At 40.4% G+C, this 22,050-nt stretch overlaps 1 protein-coding gene across 4 annotated transcripts in view; it reads right to left on the reverse strand.

Annotated features, from left to right (window-relative positions):
• Positions 1 to 22,050, reverse strand: part of LOC140064042 (beta-2-glycoprotein 1-like) — an 80,710-nt gene that overhangs the window by 15,776 nt on the left and 42,884 nt on the right. For 2 of the 4 annotated variants that reach the window (XM_072110468.1, XM_072110465.1), the window contains 5 exons: positions 17,065 to 17,253; positions 8,280 to 8,382; positions 5,353 to 5,429; positions 4,995 to 5,174; positions 2,406 to 2,603 (listed from right to left, as the gene is read on the reverse strand). In XM_072110468.1, coding sequence (XP_071966569.1) covers positions 2,406 to 2,603; positions 4,995 to 5,174; positions 5,353 to 5,429; positions 8,280 to 8,382; positions 17,065 to 17,253 — 747 coding nt within the window. The remainder of the gene's footprint in view (positions 1 to 2,405; positions 2,604 to 4,994; positions 5,175 to 5,352; positions 5,430 to 8,279; positions 8,383 to 17,064; positions 17,254 to 22,050) is intronic. The other 2 variants (XM_072110467.1, XM_072110469.1) reach the window with 2 other exon arrangements.

Raw genomic sequence — 22,050 nt, forward strand, 5'->3', positions numbered from 1 at the left:
TATACTACAGGGGGCAGGCTGGCTACATCCTGGGGGGGTCTGTGACCAATGCATTTCCCACCCTCGGCTTATACTCGAGTCAATAGGTTTTCCCAGTTTTTGATGGTAAAATTAGGGGTCTCGGCTTATACTCGGGTCGGCTTATACTCGAGTATATAGGGTATCTATCCATTTTATTTTGAAATCATATTTAAATTAAAAAATAGCTACATACTCATCCATTATCATTTTTTACTTTTCTTGGCTTTAAATGTTTTAACTGTTTGCATAGGGTATGCTAAAATGATGCAATACCATACGTGGTTTTACTAGTATTATTGATATGTATGAATTTTACAGAAGGACCCTTAAATTAAAAGACTGCAATTTATATTTTTTCTTGTTTGAGCCCTTTTCTGATACATGTATTTGTGTCAGCTATTCTCTTTTCTGAACCACCTATTAGTGTGTGTTATTCTCACTGACCACACTTTTTCTGATCCACGTATTGGTGTCTGCACCATGTATTCTCACTGACCATACTTGATACTATGATCTACTTATTACAGTCCACTTTTCCCACTGACCACATATTACTGATCCATTTATAAGCGGGCTATTCTCACTGACCACACTTTTCTGAACCACGTATTATTGAACTTTTCTCAATTACCACACTTTTCCAATCCACATTATTATTGTGCTATTCTCACTGACCACATTTTTCTAAACCATTTATTAGTGTCCACGATTCTCACTGACCACACTTTTATGAACCAATTCTTAGTGTCCGCTATTCTCCCTCACCACACATTTCTGAATCATGTATTAGTGTCTTTTATTCTCAATGACCACACTTTTCTGAACCACATCTCTGCCGTTTAGGTAAACTAGTCACTAGTTTGGACCTAAACGCTGGTGTCCAGTTAGTAGCAACAATTGTTTTTTAACATTGCAAAACACATATTGCCACAAAGAATACACAATGATTTAGGTCTAGAAACATCTTCATGTCTTTGTGATACTTCTATGTGTTTCTATGGATAGTTGTATATATATATCTATATCTATATATATATATATATATATATATATATATCTTTGTATGTATGTTTATACAGATAGGTATCTACATATATGTATTTGCAGGGGTAAATGTTTAGCCTATGTTTGTCAGGTTATGTCCCCCTTCTGAAAAAATAGTGCATCAGCCATAACTTTTTTACATTATAAATTACTGAAGGTAAAAAGAAGACTAACCCTAAGCTATGTTTGTAATATTTAGCTTGACAATATATGTGACCTAATTATGACATATACAGTGCCACCATATTTGATATTCTGTATATATTTACAGTGCTATATATATATATATATATATATATATATATATATATATATATATATATATATAATATATATATATATATATATATATATATATATATATATATATATAAATATATATATATAAATATAAATATATATATATATATAAATATAAATATATATACCATCAGAGGCTGCCCACTCTGGAGATGATGTTACAGCTGCACCTGCTTATACATACAGAGACGAGTGGAGAGCAGTTTAAGCAAAGTGGGAGTGGTAGACAAAGCAAAACATGCAGTGCTGGTTCTGGAGAAACTCGGTTGAAACTCCAGCCCACTGTGCTTGAATTGATTTCCAAAATTCAATTAAAGCAATGAACTTATGTTGCTACTTAGAAAACACATCTCCATGTGATGATGCATTTTTCAATGTGTTTTAAAACACGCAAGCCCACATTTATCAAAACTGGTGCAAACTTCACCATGTACAGTTTGCCTGTGGAGTGTGCACAGTGCAACAATTTCATCAAAACTGCTATAGAAGTAAGCACCACTTTCTTTTCGTGTACTTTGTTCATGCTGCAGAATTGTGGTGCAGATAGAACTTTAACTATTGCCTTTATGCACAGAAACATTGAGCATTTTGTGGGGTGCAAGCAACCAGCAATGTGGTGTTGCTTGCAACCCTTCTAACATACACAGGTGCTCACTGGGCAGATGTCCATAGGAAGTGACTGCCCCACCGCAAAGATGGGCAGGAGTACAGCTTTCCCTATTTTCTGCGGTGTGGGGGCGTTCGGCATGTTCCTGGTGCGGTGATGAATGGTGCATGTACTGCACCATGAACATGGCCAAAAGATGTAAATGGGGCAGTGACCTCTCGGTCAAAGCATGTGGTCATGAGTATGAGGAATATTTAAGATGTTTTAATGTAGGTTTAGCAACATAAGCTATGCACACAAATTACATAGCATACAAACCATAAAGTCGACCAGGGCAATGATGGCAGGTTACATACAGGCTGTGTATTTGTATATGTGATACTAGAAGTGAGTATGGGCACAATGAACATGTCACATAACAGAATTAGTTTACCTTCATAACACTCTGGAGGTTGAAGCATGCCATCAAAACATTTGCTAGAGGCTGTATAACTGCAGGCTTGTGTTTTATTTCGGCAGAAAAACCACACATTCTCCGCATGATGCACCAGGCCCTCATCTATTTCTGTAACCCAGACCTTCCGACCTTGGTAAATAACCTGGCTTCGCTGTACTGGCACTTTACATCTTGCTGTGTATAGAATAGAAATAAAGGCATACATTCAAGATATAAAGAGATTATGTGAACAACCTTCCACTCTCTAGTTACATCACAGGGTGCACCTACGCTAGAAAGCCTCAAATTTCACACGTAAATAAAGCCCCACCCACTAACGTAAGATGGCACCTTTACTCTAAATTTAACTCTCTTATCCCTGGAACTCCCTTTCCTCACTTCTACCACATATATTTCTCCCATTAATATTATAATGATAAGGCAAATAGACGCCTATCTATAGAAATCCCTCAACAATGTCAAAACCTAATTTACAGATTAAAAATTAAGCAATTATCTTAATGATTACTAAAAATGGATCATGTTAACAATATCACTTCAGAAACCTCTTTAAAGATTCTTTAAGGCTACATCTGTTAGTTAGGAAGTAGTTAGTAAGTTTTTATACATATGATACATACACAAAAAAAGATATTTCAAAACACCTCTTTTACCTAAACCTGATATACATATAAATAAATAAAATCATAAGCATGTTTGGTATTGCCGTGTCCCAAAAAGTCATGAACTGTCAACTTATAAAAACAGTTATTGCCAGCAGTGAACTTTGTAAAATAAAATAGCATCTATATGTCCGAAACTCCACTTTTTCCCCATTTTTGCAACACATAAAAAATTTAATAAAAAGTGATTAAAAGGTTGTACAGTCCCGAGAATTATATGAAAACGTAATCACATCCCCCAAAAAATGACACCTTACACAGCTCCATACGTTAAAGTACCAAAAAGTTATTGGTGTCAGAATAGGGCAAAATGAAGATAAATTTTCTTGTACAATAGGTTTTAATTTTTTAAATCTATTAAAACCTAATTTTTACAGCTTCCCTGTAACTGGAATGGAATATGAAATGTATCACCAGGAATTGCAATTTGTTAGGCAGAAAAAAAGCCCTGCTACAGCTTTAAATGGCAATATAAAATAATGATGGATTTTTAAAGACCGAAAGTGAAAAATGGAAATGCAAAAAAATTACAATAACTTGGTCAGTAAACGGTCAACATTTGTCGTAAAAACTAAAATGATCTCCATATTCCAAGCTTTAGGGTTTTGTTTATAATGCTCCATCTAACATCCTGGAAAGAATAGAAAAACGCTAATACTGATACTGTAATTGTATTTATAATGCAACAGGAAATATTGTATGCTGTTTATGTTTCTTTTTGTTAAAAAACTTAAATAAATAAATAAAAAATAAAAATAAAATGATGTCAAATTATTCAAAAGTTCAGAAGACATATAATAGGAAACTCCACTAAAAGTGCTCTGCCCCTGCATAATGTGATTTACAGGGATTTATTAAGACAAAGTTCACCAGCTTTTTTGTGGTGCACCTTTAACATAGGGCAGTGATGGCGAACCTTTTAGAGACCGAGTGCCCAAACTACAACCAAACCCCACTTATTTACCCTGATGTGCCAATGTGCCATTTTTAGCAGTAACTTATTGCTACCTGTTCTTCCACTTCTTTAATTGTATCTGCCCCTGAGGCCACCAATACAGCTGAAAGAAGGTGGGCAAATTCAGACTATCATTGTAGCTTCTCTCCAGGGTCTCTCTGTTTAGAAAGAATGGTGGGTCCAGCATGAGGACCTCCAAAGATAATGCAGTTCTTTTAACACCTTCTCACTTTTCAAGCAGTTCCAAATAGTCAATGAGGTGTCGCTGTAAAATAGTGCTGAGCGCAGCATCTCATAAGTTGCCTAGGACTACAGGAAGATTTATTGAATTTTGTCCTGTTTGGTGAACTCTGTCCTAGGCTGATGGCCTGAGTGCCCACAGAAAGGGCTCTGAGTGCCACCTCTGGCACCAGTGCCATAGGTTCGCCATCACTGACATAGGGTGTGCAAAAGACATTGCATGTTAAATCTGGCGCATGGTCTGGAATGCCCCCTTATTTGTGTCGCATGGTGCTTAGTGCAGCTGTGCCACAAAACAGTTGCGTGCGACACATTTGTGGTGCAGACACTTCTTTAATGCCCATGAAAGCAGTTTACGCTAGAAATAACGTGCAAAGTCCGACAGAAAACTGGCGCAAAGCCCTTAGTAAATGTGCCCCATTGTGTGAGTTTGATTTTGAAGGGAAACCTGTTTGATGAGTAGGAATTCACCTATTCAGTTTGTCTTGTTCACCTATAAAAACAAGAAACTGCACCTAAAACCACCTCAAAAGTGATAACAATGTTAAGGAAATGTGCCCCCACTGTCTCTAACATTTAGCATCTATTGACACACCATTTGGCAAAGAAACTTATAGACACATGCAAGAAAATTCAAGAATGCATTCAAGAAAATTAAAAACCTAAACCGAAAATATAGCATAGACATAAGCTATATCTCAGACATACCTCTGCATGCTGGACCATCTGACCACTGGCCATTTGGCAAACAGGTAACACTATGTGATCCATCCATAAAGAAATTTCTTTTGCACATATAATATATCACTTCTGAGACTTCATACTCGACTTTCTTTACTGCTACAAGGATGCCTTCTTTGATCTCTGGAGGTGGTGGACAATAGACTTCTAAAATAATAGATATAATTTCTTAGATATGTTATGAACATTTCTTAATCTCTGCATTTAACATATTTATACTTTTGTTTATGTACATCGGTGTCTATCCCTTGAACCTTTCTGCTGTAAATTCTTCGTATATGGAAGAACGAAATTTCATAATAACGAAATGACAATCATAACTTACTTTTACATGTGGGGCCATTATTAGACCAGGTCTTATTCTCCAGACACTCTGTGAAAGCAGGTCCTTCTAGTCTATATCTGTATAAAGAGAAAGTACAGTTAAATATATATACATGCAGTCCCGGGGTTACATACAAGATAGGTTCCATAGGTCTGTTCTTAAATTGAAACTTTATATTTTATAATTGTAAATCCAGACAAAAACCTTTTTTGGCCCCAGTGACCATTGGAGTTTCAAAATTTTTTGCTGTAACGGGACCAAGGATTATCAATAAAGCCTCATTACAGACACTTTATAGCAGAACATTGCAGTCTGGAACTATAATGTAGAAAGCATTCAGAGAGCTTCTATAGAGGTCCCAGGGGGCAGAGGGGTCCGTATGTAACTAGGGGTTGTCTAAAAGTCGGGTGTCCTTAAGTAGGGGAACGCCTGTATATCTATTGCAAGCATACAACTGTGTATATGTATAGGCTGCAAACAGGGTAAAGGTGATCAGATGGATATTGGCTGCTGAGCACGGCTCACACCACCCAGGTCCATAGGAAATGAGCGACCGTTCCACAAATGAGGCCAGCAATAGGACCTGCTATATACACTCACCGGCCACTTTATTAGGTACACCATGCTAGTAACGAGTTGGACCCCCTTTTGCCTTCAGAACTGCCTCAATTCTTCGTGGCATAGATTCAACAAGGTGCTGGAAGCATTCCTCAGAGATTTTGGTCCATATTGACATGATGGCATCACACAGTTGCCGCAGATTTGTCGGCTGCACATCCATGATGCGAATCTCCCGTTCCACCACATCCCAAAGATGCTCTATTGGATTGAGATCTGGTGACTGTGGAGGCCATTTGAGTACAGTGACCACATTGTCATTTTCAAGAAACCAGTCTGACATGATTCCAGCTTTATGACATGGCGCATTATCCTGCTGAAAGTAGCCATCAGATGTTGGGTACATTGTGGTCATAAAGGGATGGACATGGTCAGCAACATTACTCAGGTAGGCTGTGGCGTTGCAACGATGCTCAATTGGGCTCCAGGGGCCCAAAGAGTGCCAAGAAAATATTCCCCACACCATGACACCACCACCACCAGCCTGAACTGTTGATGCTGTAGCCCATCTGCCTCAAAGTTCGATGTACTGTGCTTTCAGAGATGCTCTTCTGCCTACCTTGGTTGTAACGGGTGGCGATTTGAGTCACTGTTGCCTTTCTATCAGCTCGAACCAATCTGCCCATTCTCCTCTGACCTCTGGCATCAACAAGGCATTTCCGCCCACCGAACTGCCGCTCACTGGATGTTTTTCTTTTTCGGACCATTCTCTGTAAACCCTTGAGATGGTTGTGCGTGAAAATCCCAGTAGATCAGCAGTTTCTGAAATATTCAGACCAGCCCTTCTGGCACCAACAACCATGCCACGTTCAAAGGCACTCAAATCACCTTTCTTCCCCATACTGATGCTCGGTTTGAACTGCAGGAGATTGTCTTGACCATGTCTACATGCCTAAATGCACTGAGTTGCTGCCATGTGATTGGCTGATTAGAAATTAAGTGTTAACGAGCAGTTGGACAGGTGTACCTAATAAAGTGGCCGGTGAGTGTAGTTTGTGCTGCAGTTGCTCAGCTCGCTCTCGGTGTGCACAGTGAGTGTTTACAATAGACATCATTGGGGGCCTTGAATTAGTTGCCATTTTTGCAGTTAGCTCACGACTGGTCATGTTCATGAGGTAAATTGGTATATACAGTATATAATTTGGAATCAGTAAACATTTCCTAGTACAAATTATAGACCTTTCTACAGTAAATAACAATTTGTGAGTTTCTAAGACATGAGTTTAACCAATCAAAGTTCAATTTTTTCATATTTCAATATATATAGACTAAAACACCTGTCACGGGGGACCTGCGACCCATGTCTGGGTAGCTGGTACCTGTGCCTTTGTTGCCCCGCTGCAGCATGTCTTACCACTCCTAGCTCCAGCAGCTATCCCCATTCTTCGACATGCAAGTCCCCGCCTCCTAGGTCAATGATTGGTGCTGGCCGGCCACCTTCCTTGCTAAATATCTTTCCCCTTCTTGTGTCCCCTGCTGGATCTTTGTGTTCTATGCCTGTTTCCTACTGCCTGTGTGATTTCCGTTGTGACCCCAGCTACTTCCTGACCTTGATCTTGTGCTGCCTATCCTGACCTCCTGCTTGACCCTGCCTACGTTTCTGCTCTATGACTCTGTACTTAATCTTGGCCACACCCCAGCAGTTACAGCAGATTACCGTGCAAAGTCAGCAACTTGGACAACTCATCTTGCAGGAACTGTTGGCTACCCAGCACCAGCGCCCAAGGCCTGCAGTACCTCCTGCTACTAAGGCTACATTGTCTACTGCTAGACCCAGACTGCAGCTTTGCATGCCCACCAAGTATGACGGAGATGCCAAGTTATGCAGGGGCTTTATCAACCAGTGCTCCATGCATATTGAACTGATGCCTTCACAATTCGCCACAGAATGGGCTAAGGTGGCTTTTGGGATCAGTCTTCTCTCTGAAAAGCCCTGGAGTGGGCTACTTCCCTCTGGGACAGGAACAACCAGATCACGGCTGATCTCACCATCTTACTAGCCAAACGCTGGTCTATCTTTAAGGAACCAGCTCAGGCTTCATCCACTGAAACCGCACAGCTGAACTTACGCCAAGGAGACTCGTCTGTTGGGGACTACAGCCTTCCTCTTTGAAAAAGGCCACCACAGCGCGTCTGTCTCCCCAAGAATGCCCCAGATGTCTTTAGGAGAATCTTTGCCTCTATTGTGCCAGCTGATTAATAGATCATCAAAACTCATCTTGAGGACCTATCCCTAGCACTTAATATTCTTAAACGCGTAATAAGTGTTATTATACTTATGAATAGTCATAATTTTAAGAGAAACTTACCCTGGGTGACATTTATATTCAACCAGAGTTCCTTCTATCAAATATCCATTCTTTACAAAGAATCCATTCTCAATGGCAAGAGGATCATTACAAGTGGAGACTGCTGAATTTAAAACAAAATACAGTTATTCATTAGTAAATGCGCTGGCATACAATTATAATTTGTGAAAAATATTCATTGATAAAAGACCACCATATGATCCCTAGATGTATCTTTAGAGAGTTCAGCGGCTAGGGGACCACATAGAATGTTGTCATTTAAAAAATTGTAACAATTATAAACTGAACCAAATACATGCTTATTGCATATCCAAAAACAAATTGAATAATGAGAACAAACGTGAAATTAGTAGATTAAATGAAAATGAAAAGGAGAAAAATAGATTATGTAGTACCTATGAAGGTCAACATTACATTTTTTATTCATACATTATAATATAATATATACAGGGCCCATGAGCCCTCTCCATGCACCCGCACCTGGCATGTGATCTACTGTTACGTCACCTGTCGTGAGTCGTTATGATTCCCTGAAAATTCGGCAAACCTGGTTGAATCTAATTTCAAAAAATTCACCCATCTCTAGTAGCCTGACTGCCATTAGGTACAGAGAAGAGATCCCTAGATCCATTGTGAGACCATGGGGTACATTTAATTACCCGTCCGAAGGAGTTCACCGAAAGTGCATTGTCCGACGATGCACTGTGCTGCGATTCACTAAGATTGTGCGCCTGATATTGTGCATATGTCGCTTCCCCGCTCAGGTCCGCCGGAGTTCAACTTCCTCTTCCTGGTGCATGTAAGTGCTTGATCTTGCAACACAATTTGAAAGTTAAATCCGTGCTCAGTCCGAATCAGTCAGATCGTCTGACAGCACGTTCCCCCGATTTCTGTTGCATGAAAGACAGCGCAGCTGCGGCAAAATCCGATTGCTTACAACACAATCCCCTGTAAATACCTGTCACAGCTGTGCAAAAGCCAGAAACATCGGAAAATCCGACGAAAGTGCGGCCGTAAACCCTTAGTAATTAAGCCCCCATATGCTGGTGAGATTGGCCCTGACTTCCTCCTAATGCAGGACAATGCTAAACTTTATGTGGCTGGAGTGTGTCAGCAGTTCCTGCAAGATGAAGGCATTGAAGCTATGGACTGGCCTGCTTGTTCCCCATACCTGAATTCGATCGCGCACATCTGGGACATCATGTCTTGCTTCATCTACCAATGTCACGTTGCACCACAGACTGTTCAGGAGTTGGTGGATGCTTTAGTCCACGTCTGAGATTCCTCAAGAGCCATCCCCACCCTTATCAGGAGCATGCCGTGGTGTTGTAGGGAGGTCATACAGGCACGTGGAGGCCACACACAATACTGAGCCTCATTTTGTCTTGTTTTACAGAGATTAAATCAAAGTGGGATCAGTGTGTGGTGTGGCTTTTCACTTTAACTTTGTGGGTGACTCCAAAGCTAGGCCTCCATTGGTTAATTAATTTGATTTCCATTGATCATTTTTTTGTGATTTTGTAGTCAGCACATTCAACTTTGTACAGAACAAAATATTCAATTAGAATATTTCATTCATTCAGATGTGTCATTTGAGTGATCCCTTTATTTTTTGAGCAGGAATATAACCTCTAAACAGACATACTTTCCAATGTTCTCCTAAAGGCTGCCAGGATCTGAGGTACTGGATCCTCTTTACCACCGCAAGCGATGGTGTAAGCCGACACCCAGGAATGGAATCTAAGTGGCGCCTGGTTATCACAAGAGCCTGTCGCAAAGCGGGATGGCCTTGCTGCTGCAGGGTACCAGCAGGTCGCTGCACAGGCACGACTTTGCCCGCGGTGGTGGCCAATGCGTGGTACAAAGTTGTGAGGCAGAATCATGGTCATGAACAGGCAAAAGGTCGAGACAGGCAGCAGGGGATCATTGTCAGGAACAAAGCAGGAGGTCAGGGCAGGCAGCATGGAGTCAGGAATGGATCCGGGGTCTTAATGGGAAATCAGCAAGCAGACAGGCACTAAGCAACAAAACAAGCATTCTCTGAGGCATGTAGTACAAAGATCCGGCGGGGAATGCAGGAAGTGGTCAGCTTTTACAGAATTCCTGGAAATGGCCAGCACCACTTAGCAGTGCGCTGCCCTTTATATTTCCGACGCTTGCGCTGGACTGCAGGATCTTGAGCAGGAGCATGGAGATGTAAGGAAGTACGAAGAGGAGCTGGAGACCGCAGGGGAGCTGGGTACCGGAGCGAGGTACGGGACATGGGTCGCATAGATACCCGTGACAAAGGACAAGTCTTGCTTGCAGGGGAGTGATTCATTTGCTTGGCTGGCATGTGACATCACTGATATACATGCATACTGTACAATAAGGTTTTGAGTGCTCCTGAATATAAGATGTCTGTATACTGATTACTTCATGGATTTCACAAAGTATATAATTTGGATTACAGATTTTTTTTCTGAAAAACAATATTTTTTTGTATTTAACAAACATTTTTTTCTTCCAGAGATGCTCAATGGATGTGCTTTTCCTTGTTCCTTGCTAATTTGTACATATCTTAGTGGAAGGAGAAGGCTATGTAAAGTGTGGGCCACCCCCTTGCCAACCAGATTTTATTGCATGGGAGGTATATTGATGATACCTTGATATTGTGAGGTCCCACACTGTACATAGAAGAATATATGACGTACCTCAATGATTATAATTTTCATTTATATAATAGGGGCATATTTATCATACTCTGGCGCTCGTGCGCCCTGCCCCGAGCGCCGATACATCAAGAAAAGTCGTGAAAAGTCATGTGAAAAAGCATGTGAAAAGTGTCCGGCAGCAGCGATTGTGCAGACGCGGGGACAGTAACGCCCGGCGCTGGCGTGAAGGTGGCGGATCGGGGCAAATAATCGCAAGTGCTAGAAATAAGCTAGCATTTGCGATTAATTCAGGCGTGGCGCAGAGGTCCTAATAAATATGCCTCATAGTGCCAAAAGTACATAATTGAATACTTAGACATTATCATAGGGGACAGCCCAAAATAATTCATTCAGCACTTCACAGAAGTGCCAGTTAGTAATAAACCCATTCTGCATGTGCCCAAAAACCGCCCCTGACACATAATACACAATATACCAGTGGGAGAATTTATTCAGCCAAGATGCAGTTACAAAGATGAAACACCATTTCAACAGGTATGCAAGAATAGGGGATATGGTTCCAAAGATTTAAGAAGAGCAAATCAACGGCAACATCTGAAAAAAAGAAATGCTTGTATCTACTAATCAACATACTGATGAGGAAAGAAATACTAGGAGTAGCCAAGATTATCATGAGATAACTAAAATAGGCAAAATATATTTGCCTATGCTTTACTTTTGGCTGGTGATCGACTGAATTATCCTTTAGTAAAATCTGTAGATTTGTTGCCAGTAGAGTTCAGATCATAGGTAATGTACTGTATAATTCCCTTTAGTACATTACAGGAGGCATTTCCTTCTGGTAAAACTGGCATGTGAAATTTGTGTTTGTGTGACAATTGATTACTTCAATGCTGTGCATGTTGTAACACATTGTTGTGAGATGGCTGTTATTGGTCTGCAGCATTGTGTTTGTGCATTGGCATGTGTACCTTTTGACCACAACAGAAGCCCATTATATATTCCAAAATAAAATGCCAAATTATAAAGAGACAGCAATTGTTAGGGTTGGACTGAGAGACAAAATCTGCAGTGTTGCGCAGTTAGAGAAAACATTAATATTAACCTTTTCTTTTTAATGTAGAGATGTATTAGGCAATTGAAAAATACACCCCTATTTTTTTTTAGGATTTGGTTATATTTGACCCTATTTGTTTTTTTATTTTTTTCATACAGTGAAACCTCTTTGACAATCACATTATATCATGTAAAACTGCAATAAAATGGTCTATGGTTAGTCCTTTAGAAGACAAGTCTTATAAACTTGAAAATAAGTAACTCTCATAAACATATAGCAGCCTTCAACTGTTATAAACAGAACTAGGATATTTATCAATATGATAATAAAGCACAGTATTTTGCACTCTGTGTATGAGATTAAACTGTGTAAACTTAAGCAATGAGGTTCTAAAGCTGTATGCAAATGACCTGTGAAATTTCCAATGAGTCATTATCATATTCAAGCTGTCCAGCTTATTCATGAGTGGGAGGCACAGCCACACCCCCAGTGCTTGACTGACAGCCTGTATAATGGTGTAATGGCTGCTCCATGTGCTTCCTGGTGCTGGCGGCCCCTGCAGCCTGTGTGTGTAAATGTGAAAGATAAAACAGCTCCTGGCAGCCATGTTGTAGCAGAACATCTCAGGTACTTGTGTAGCTGATGTCTGTGTCTCTGTGTATTAGGAGAATGCAGCATGTCAGCAGATAAAGCACAGACACTAGCAATTCTTTACTATACATTACACACATACATGAGCAGTGAGAGGGAAGGGGTAACAGGAGTGACATCACTGCCTACCATGTGACCAGCCTCATTTACATAATAAAGAATAGATGATTTTATAATGATTAATGTATGAAATAACTAGATAGGCTGTGATGGATCCTTGTGAGCTGCTCCAACAGGTATAGGTGAAAGAAATAGTGACAGAGACCTGATGACAAGTGTCCTTTAAGTGTAAAGTGTTCAAGTGGCAGTTGTTACTACCTTATCAGGTGCTGTTCCTCTAGTTTGTAGTCCAGTGTTCCGAATGAGAGTTGATTAAGCTCCAATTTCCACAGATCCAATGCAGCCCCGGCCGGCGTCTGTGTTCGGATGTACATTGACACTGTTTAAGGTTCGTTGGTATCCGCTTCGGTAATGTCACCAATTTTAGGAAGCAGCTACTGCAGCACTGAGGAATCTTGACCATTGTTCCTTTCCATAACCGTGGGAAATGAGGAAGCTTGACCCTCGTTCCTTCCCATAGCGTCCATCCGCATCCAAACACTGCCGCCGGCTGGGGCTGAATCAGATCCGTGGAAATTGGAGTTTACACAACTCTCATTTGGAATGCTGGGCTACAAACTAGCGGAACAGTACCTGATAAGGTAATAACAACTACCACTTGAACGCTATACACTTAATCTCATACACGGATCGCGAAATACTGTGCTTTATTATTTTACCAATTTTAAATATCGAGATAGGAGGTATTTTGCATATCGCAGCACCAATTAGTCTTACTTGCGCCGGTGAGTGCATCTCTATTTATCAATATAAGTACTCTCACCACCTGCCAATTTTTTGGCAACCCAATTCTGAATAGTAGAGAAAGTTGTTCACTGCCATTTATACACTTGTTTGATATTTTGTGATATTGTTACAATGTTTAACATATTTTCCCTAGTAAAGTAGCAGATGTAAGCCACTGTCATGTTATAATCTTTTGAGATATCTCCAACATTAAACAAATAGGGGCACATTTACTTACCCGGTCCTGTCGCGATCCCGCGGTGTGTTGTCTGACGAGGATTCGGGTCTGCTGCGATTCACTAACATCATGCGCCCGAGTTCCTGCAGGTGTATTTGCTGCGCCGAGGTCTGCCGGAGTTCACCTTCTTCTTCCTGGTGCATGTGAGTGCTTTATTCTCTTCTCTCTAAGAGAAGATTTGCTCAGTTTCCCACACATCCAAGTTTCAGCAGCTATGCTTCTCTTAATATCCCAAGAGATTAACAGACAATCCTCTATAGCTTTCGATTATATTTTTAAGCAATTGTCATCCTGTCAACTGTTACTTACAGCTAGTTATATCATGTTGTCCTCTATACACAGATTAGGGGGTCCAACCACTAGATCCCAAGAACAAGCTGTCTGTTTGACCACCAGGAGGTTTATCTGTATACAGGTGTAGATGGTCCCAGTGGCTCTGAGTAAATATTGGCCATGTAATGGACAGGGCCGGCGCTATGGGTAGGCAAAGTGGGCAATTGCCCAGGGCCCCCTTAAAGGAGAGAGTCTCTTCTTTCAAATGAATCTTGAATTTTGTTTCTAGGTGTCATGGATCCAGAGGTATTCCGGTTTGAAGTGAGAATATCAGGTGCCATTTTTATATATCAAAATCACTCCAGATGGCAGTTTAACAGTTAATATCTCAGTTTTCCTGAGATTTAGAAGCACATAGATACAGCCCCCTGAAGTTTGCCCCCTCCCCCTTACAGATTCTTAGCCGGTAGCTACAGGGAGAATTTGCTGCACACAGGAGCTGCTGCACCTCACAGATAATGGAAATGCTCACTTTATATGTTACTACATTTTGAGAAAGGATAATATCAACTAATATTCATGTTTTTAACCCTTCTCTATGCAGAACTATCTAAGAATACGCTTTCTCTCTTATTGCCTTTTATTTCGTGATTGCCAAATCATTAATTGCAAAATGCATCTCCTGGTTGTCTGCCTTCAAAATTATATAGGTTTTATGGCGCCTTTACTTTTTAATCTGTTTTATTGCCATATTTTGCATGTTGTGACGGTCTTATTTGTAGCTGAAAAGCAGATATCTAGTTATTATATTTTTAGTGATATTATGTGCATTTATGTGAACATATCAATATGGGACATTTGTGAACTCTACACATGTCCATCTATTACATTTAGGAGATGTGAAGGTAAATATTTTCTGTTCATCACATTTTTTGCCATCAAAGTCAAATTTTAAGTATTTTTTATAAAATGTTTCAGTTTGAATCAAAATTGCATGAAGGCTGACTGGGACCGGTCATAAAATAGTTTTATTTTGGGGCCCCACTTATAGTTTTGCCCAGGGCCCCACTCTGTCTAGAACCAGCCCTGGTAATGGATATTCCTATACTGTACTTTGATATATATGCATGGACAGATTCTTTAAACTGTTCAAAAGAGAAGGTGAGGAGTGAAAAATGGAAATGCAAAAATGAAAAAGGGTTGTGTCCTTAAGGGTTTAAAGAAGGAGCAACTGTATGTAGTGGTGGCTTGTATATTTATATACCACAGCATACAGTTTGGCGTATCCTGCCAAAATTTTCTTGTATAGCTCACTGAATTCTAGTCACACCCATGAGAAGAGCCATGCGTCTACTGTGAGAAGGCATATGTTAGCATTCCAAATTGTACCATTTTCAAATTTCCAAATTGAAAGTTTTTTTGCTAAATTTTCCTCTTGGCACTTCTAGCCTTTGCTTGAGGGAATGCAGAGAAAGGGCTTCTTCATTTATTTTGGATTTACCCAAATCTAACAGATTTTGTAAATTATATTTCAAAATATAAGATATTCCACAACATTCTACCCTATACTGTATTAGCAATCCTCAGATTAGAAATAAACCATACTCCTAAAAAACAATTGAAAGCTGAATAGCCACATTCTCATGAAATTCAAACTACTAATTGCTAGACAATGGGAAAATACACTTCCCCCTTTGGAAGAATTATTTCAAGAATCTCTAGCAGAATATTTTACCTATGATATATGATATATTCACAGCACACAGAAACAACCCTTCCCTTGTGTTCCCTGCTACCCTGTGTTATAACCATGTTTCCATCTGTTTACAGCTTGATATTGGTCAAAATGTTGGGCAACCATTAAATTACTTCTTAACCTATTTTGTCTCTATTCACCTTCTGAAAACATCTATTCTACCATTTATTATAATTATTCTTATTATTGTTTATAGAGCACCATTCATTTCTTGTTGTTGTACAATCAGTAAAGTGTTTGCATACATTACATTAAGACAAGAAGAAATGTAAGTAGAAAATAGAAAAACTACAGAGATTTGAAACTAGTAGATGTAGGACCCTACCTGTGAGGGCTTCCAATCTAGATGGGAGGGAAGATGGAGACATGGCGGAGCAGAGCAGTGCAGTGTTTGTGTTTTGTTATGAGCCCTCCCCACACCTGCCTGTATCTTAGCATTTTTCTTGGATGTAGTTTTCCTGTCCCCACCACGGTTCCCTCTCTGGAATGCAGCAGGATATTAAGAACCTGGTGCCCCCTTTGGGATGGGTTCTATGTTCTCCTTCCTTTTTATGAAAAGTGCCCATTTTATGGTTTCTTTTGTTTTTGATGAACAGTGCTCTATAAGATTTCAATATATGACATACTTTCTAATTGCACTTAGCTTGAACAAATGAAATGTGCATAACATTTTGTCATATTTTAACTTGTGCATCTGTATCATTTTATATTAAGCTGCATTGTATATTCTATAACAAAAACTACAATAAAAATGTATTAAAAATGTATAATTCTGTCAAATAAATATCTTACCGATGTATTACTACATTTCAAGAGTAGTGAGTGTCAAGAAAAATCACAACTTTGTCAAATTTGACAAATTTTGAATATTTCAATTGCAAAATAATAAGACAAATAAAATGCTATTTTTTCCATTGGTCTATAGCTACTACGAGAGGCCTAAATCTTATAGCAGCTTGCATGGACACTGTAATTTGCTTTCTGCTTGCTCTTCTTTAGTGCCCTTGTGCTTTACTTTGTAGCCCTGTTTTATATGTGTGTTGAAGGACTTTACATGTAATATTTATTTATATAGGTATCTATAGTCCTCATCATATTAAGTAGTATTGTTTTACAGTACGCTTAGGATTAAATGAGCTCCCTTCCTAGCAGGTGGAGATAGCAGCTACATCCAGGTCCATCTTCTGGCATTCACACTTGTAACATGTTTACAAATGCAAAGGGGAAGGTTGAAGAAACTCCACATGTGAGCTGCATTCTTATGAATTACAGTGCTAAAATAAAAATGAATCATGTCACTTTGCTATTACCATCACAGGGTGCTGTCACACTCCACTTCTTGTCTCCTTGACAACGACTTTGTGCCATTGCCTGTCCATTGGCCGTTTTGAATCCTGGATTGCAGTGCACTGACATCTGATCCCCGAAATTCCATGTTTCCTGATTCAGGGATATGTTAGCATTCTCAAGGATAACAGGCCAGGGGCAGCTGCTGCGGGCTTAAAAACAGTAATTCCATCAATATGTGTTAGGGATGTACATTTTAACAAATAATATACTGTGATGTACCGTGACGAGAGTAACCTATGACCCCTATAGCTCCTGCCTTAGGAGTTATAAACTGATGCATCAGGGCTAGATCTAATATATAAAGCTGAGTGTATGTATGTATGATCTCTAAAGGAATCTGCACTGTCACATTTACAATCACCAAATTTTGAGCAGACCCTCTCTGTGACTCAGGGAACGTCACCCCACCCCACGGTTTTCAAAATACGCGTATGAACTACCATATACAGGAGCCATTGTATGCTGTTGCTGTGGCAGTTAGAATCTGAGCCTTGATTGGTTGCTATTTTGTCACACATAATTAATATGAGCTCTGTGCTTTAATTGGCTACTTTAGGCAATGAGTATACGACAGCTAATGTGTGAGGTAATATGGATAAAGATACATAGATATGGGAACATTTATCAGAGGTAAAACTGTTCCAGTTGCTAGTGGCAACCAATCAGCTTTGATTGGTTGCCATAGGCAACTAGAACAGTTCTGCTCTCAGACAGACAGCTCTCAGACACAAACAGAGACACTCTGAGACAGAGACAGAAATGGTCAGAGACAGTCTGAGACAGCAGAGACAGAGACCATCAGAGACAGTCACTGACCGAGACCATCAGAGTCAGAGACAGTCAGAGAGAACCGGAGTCAGAGACAGTAAGAGAGAGATAGACACAGTCAGACACGACAGAAATGGTCAGTGACAGCAATAAATACATATAAAATATTTTTTGTTAACCCATTCTATTTTGTTATAGCTATGAGCAGTTATTAACTATCCAGGGCAATGCTGGAAGCTACAGCTAGTACTGTATATAATTGCGCTCTTTAGTGATAAGATGTTGATAAGTGTAAGATGCTCTCAGGGCACATTCATATAACATTTATTCTATGTCACTATATTAAAAAAAAATATACAAATAGTGGTTAAATAATAGTTTTTACTGGAATCGTTTGAAAGTGAACATACAGTAAACTGGCTTCAAAAAGGTAATGTGGACGCACGATGCCCATCTGCAAAGATGAAACAAAGGGAGAAAAAGTATAACAAGTGTGAGCCAAGTGGCCTTCTATAATGATTCACAGTTATTGATGAGACTTGTCATGCAAGAGAGAAGGAAGCTCACCTCTGTAGGCTGTAGGTGAGCTTCCTTCTCTCTTGCATGACAAGTCTCATCAATAACTGTGAATCATTATAGAAGGCCACTTGGCTCACACTTGTTATACTTTTTCTCCCTTTGTTTCATCTTTGCAGATGGGCATCGTGCGTCCACATTACCTTTTTGAAGCCAGTTTACTGTATGTTCACTTTCAAACGATTCCAGTAAAAACTATTATTTAACCACTATTTGTATATTTTTTTGCATAAACCATAGTGAGTTCAATCTTTTCTATCTAGTACATCTAGTTGAAACACTTTTGGATATTTTTATGTCACTATATTAATAAAAAGTTACTACATTCAATCTAATATTTTTTGCTGTCACAAGGTGACACATATTAGAATAAAGATCAATAACCATTTAAATCATGGTCATACCCTGAGAGGGAGGCAGATTTGTGACAAAATTTATAAATAAATGTGTGCTGGGATTTATTGCGTATATATTTATCAACTTTAGAAGGCATAATAGACTCCAACACTAAGGGACTTTATGTCTTCGGCCCCTGACTCAACAATGACCTTGTCAAACACTTTATTCTTAGCCAAGGAACGAACAGGTGACCTTATCTGAGGTTCCAGAAAAACATGGCCAGCTAAGAACCTCAATTATCACTTATGTGCTGATGTTTCTTCAACGGGGATCTGATAAAGATGCAGCGTCGGACTGGCCAAACGGAGTACCAGAGAATCCTCTGGTTGGCCATGACACCTGCTAGGCCCCAGTGTCCGGTGCCAGTTAGGCCCCGGCGCCTCTCCCCGGTGGCAGTACTTTTATTTCCGGCGCGGTGATGCCAGTGTCTGCTGGGCCCCGGCGTCCAGCGCCTTCTAGGCCCCAGCGTCCAGTCCCTGCTGGGCCCCAGCATCCTGTGCCTCTCCCTGGTGGCAGTACTTTTATTTCCGGTCCCCGCACAGCGTCCTCACCGGCACACGGTCCTCACCCGCGGCTGCTGCGCATGGTAAGTGTAAGCCATATATGGAGCTACAGCCATAGTACACAGTAATATAATAAGATGTTTTCCCAGCGATGATTGGACACAGCGTGCATTCACAGTGCCATTGTGGTGACACATATATGGCTGCAAGTTTTCAGCCTTTCATACCTCCCCGTAGACAGCAATAGGCTCCCGCTGGTGGTACGGTGCCACGTGTCCATTTCCTTCTGATCCTTCATTAGAATCCTGTTGTGTTTAATTATACTGATAAAAATTTTTTATAGAAAAACACACGTAATGTACGTAAGACCTCACAGCGTACAGTGCATGTCAGAGCACATAAGAATCATGAGGTCTAAGAAACTGCCCAAGTAGCTCAGAGACAGAATTGTGGCAAGGCACAGTAGCCTCCAAAATCCTTAAATAGAAGAGGTTTGGGATGAACACAACTCTTTCTTGGCCTGGCTGCAACTAAACTCGGCAATCTTGGGAGAAGAGCCTTGTGAGAGAGGTAAAGAAGAATCCTAATATCACTGTGACTGAGCTGCAGAGATGCAGTAGGGAAATGGTAGAAAGTTCCTCAAAGTCAACTATCACTGCAGCCCTCCACGAGTTGAGGCTTTATGGCAGAGTGTGCAGATGCAAGCTTCTCCTCAGTGCAAGCCATATGCAAGCCAAAAAAACACCTGAATGACTCCCAGACTATAAGAAATAAGATTCTTTTGTATGATGAGACAAAGATTGAACATTTTGATGTTGCTTCTAAGCAGTATGTTTGGAGAAAACCAGGCACTGCTCTTCACCTGCCAAATACAATCCCAACATAATCATGCTATGAAGTTTTTTTTCTGCTGCAGGGAGAGGACAAGTGGTTCCAATTAAAGGAAAGATGAATGTGTCCAAGTACAGAGATATCCTGGATGAAAACCTTTTGCAGACCACTTTGGACCGCAGACGTGGCCGAAAGGTTCACCTTCAACAACGCACAGCTAAAATAACAAAGCATAAGCTTCAGAACAACTCTGTGATCATTCTTGACTGGCCCAGCCAGAACCCTCACCTAAACCCAATTGAGCATCTCTAGAGAGAGTTGACAATGTCTGTCCACCAACATTCACTATGCAACCTGAGGGAACTGAAGAGGATCTACAAAGAATAATATCAGAGGATCCCCAAATCAGGTTTAAAAAAACTTATTGCATCATTCCCAAGAAGATTCATGGCTGTACTAGCTCAAAAGGGTGTTTCCACTCATTAGTGATGAAAAGGTCTTAACACTTCTGACCCTCTTATATTTCAGTTATTCTTGTTTAAACACTTCCCGTTGGGTGCCAGTGCATAGAGAGGGCTCACTGGCTGAGCCCTCTCCATAGCCGGCAAGTCTTTTGCTTACCGAACGCTGGTGTTATCCTGTCAATCGGCGGTCAAAACAGTTTTGCCGGTGGCTTCAAAAGCATGGTGGAGCATGGGTGCCACCATCTTGGTGAAGATCGTTGCTCCACATGACGTCATCAGGGGGCAGCGATTGCTTGCCATGACAGCCTTGGGTCTTTGGGGCTGTCTTGTTTTAACCCATTAATTACAATGTGTGATTTGCACATATCTGTAGTATGGTTTGATAAATCAGGCAACCTGGGGATAAAGTATCCTAGAGGGTCTGAAAAATAGTAAAAATTAAAAAAAGTTTTAATATTATAATAAAATAACCTCAAAATTCTAATCACCCCCCTTTCCCTAGAAGTCATATAAATATAAATAAACAGTAAAAATCTTGTCTTGTTCGAAAACGCCCGATCTATCAAAATATAATAACGTTTTTTCACTGTGTTTAACAGAAAATAGCGCCTAAAAATGGTAGCATTGAAAATGTCATCAAAAGTCAGAAAAAGCTCCATATATCAAAGTATAAAAAAAGTTATTAGTTCCTTAAGATGGCGAAATCCGAATAAAATGTTGTTCAGGAGGTTTTGATATTTGTCAATGTATGAAAACATTATAAAACCTTTAAAATTTGTTTTCCCCGTGATTGCACCGCCCCAAAGAATAAGGTAGGTGTCAGCACCTGTCCAGCAAACCGCGCAACCACAACCAGGCTTGGCGCTAGCTGTCAGACTAGGTAAGTGATGGCGAACTCACCCTGCAACGTCCTTGCGGGCTGAGGCCCTGCCTAAAGCAGATAGGCTGCCCTCATGAGGGCGAACCGACTATCAGGTCCCTGAGGGACCCTACAAGATGAAAAGTTACTTCATCTGGCAGCTGCTGGGTGGTGGAGCAGACAGGTAACCGGAATACAGGAATAGACCAGTGTTCACACTGGTACACGGAATACTAACACAGGGCTGAGACAGGGAAAGCGGGATAACACTAGGAGGTAAATACAGGAATAGACCAGTGTTCACACTGGTGCACAGAATACTAACACAGGTCTGAGACAGGGAAAGCGGGATAACACTAGGAGGTAAACGATACTGAGGGACAAACAACAGATACAGGACTTCAGGTGGGTTATACACAGGTCAGGTGAAGATTAGAGATGAGCGAGCACTAATATGCTCGGGTACTCGTTATTCGAGACAAACTTTTCCCGATGCTCGAGTGCTCGTCTCGAATAACGAGCCCCATTGAAGTCAATGGGAGACTC

This window comes from Engystomops pustulosus, chromosome 6 (assembly GCF_040894005.1).
Source record: "Engystomops pustulosus chromosome 6, aEngPut4.maternal, whole genome shotgun sequence".
Taxonomy (NCBI): Eukaryota; Metazoa; Chordata; class Amphibia; order Anura; family Leptodactylidae; genus Engystomops; species Engystomops pustulosus.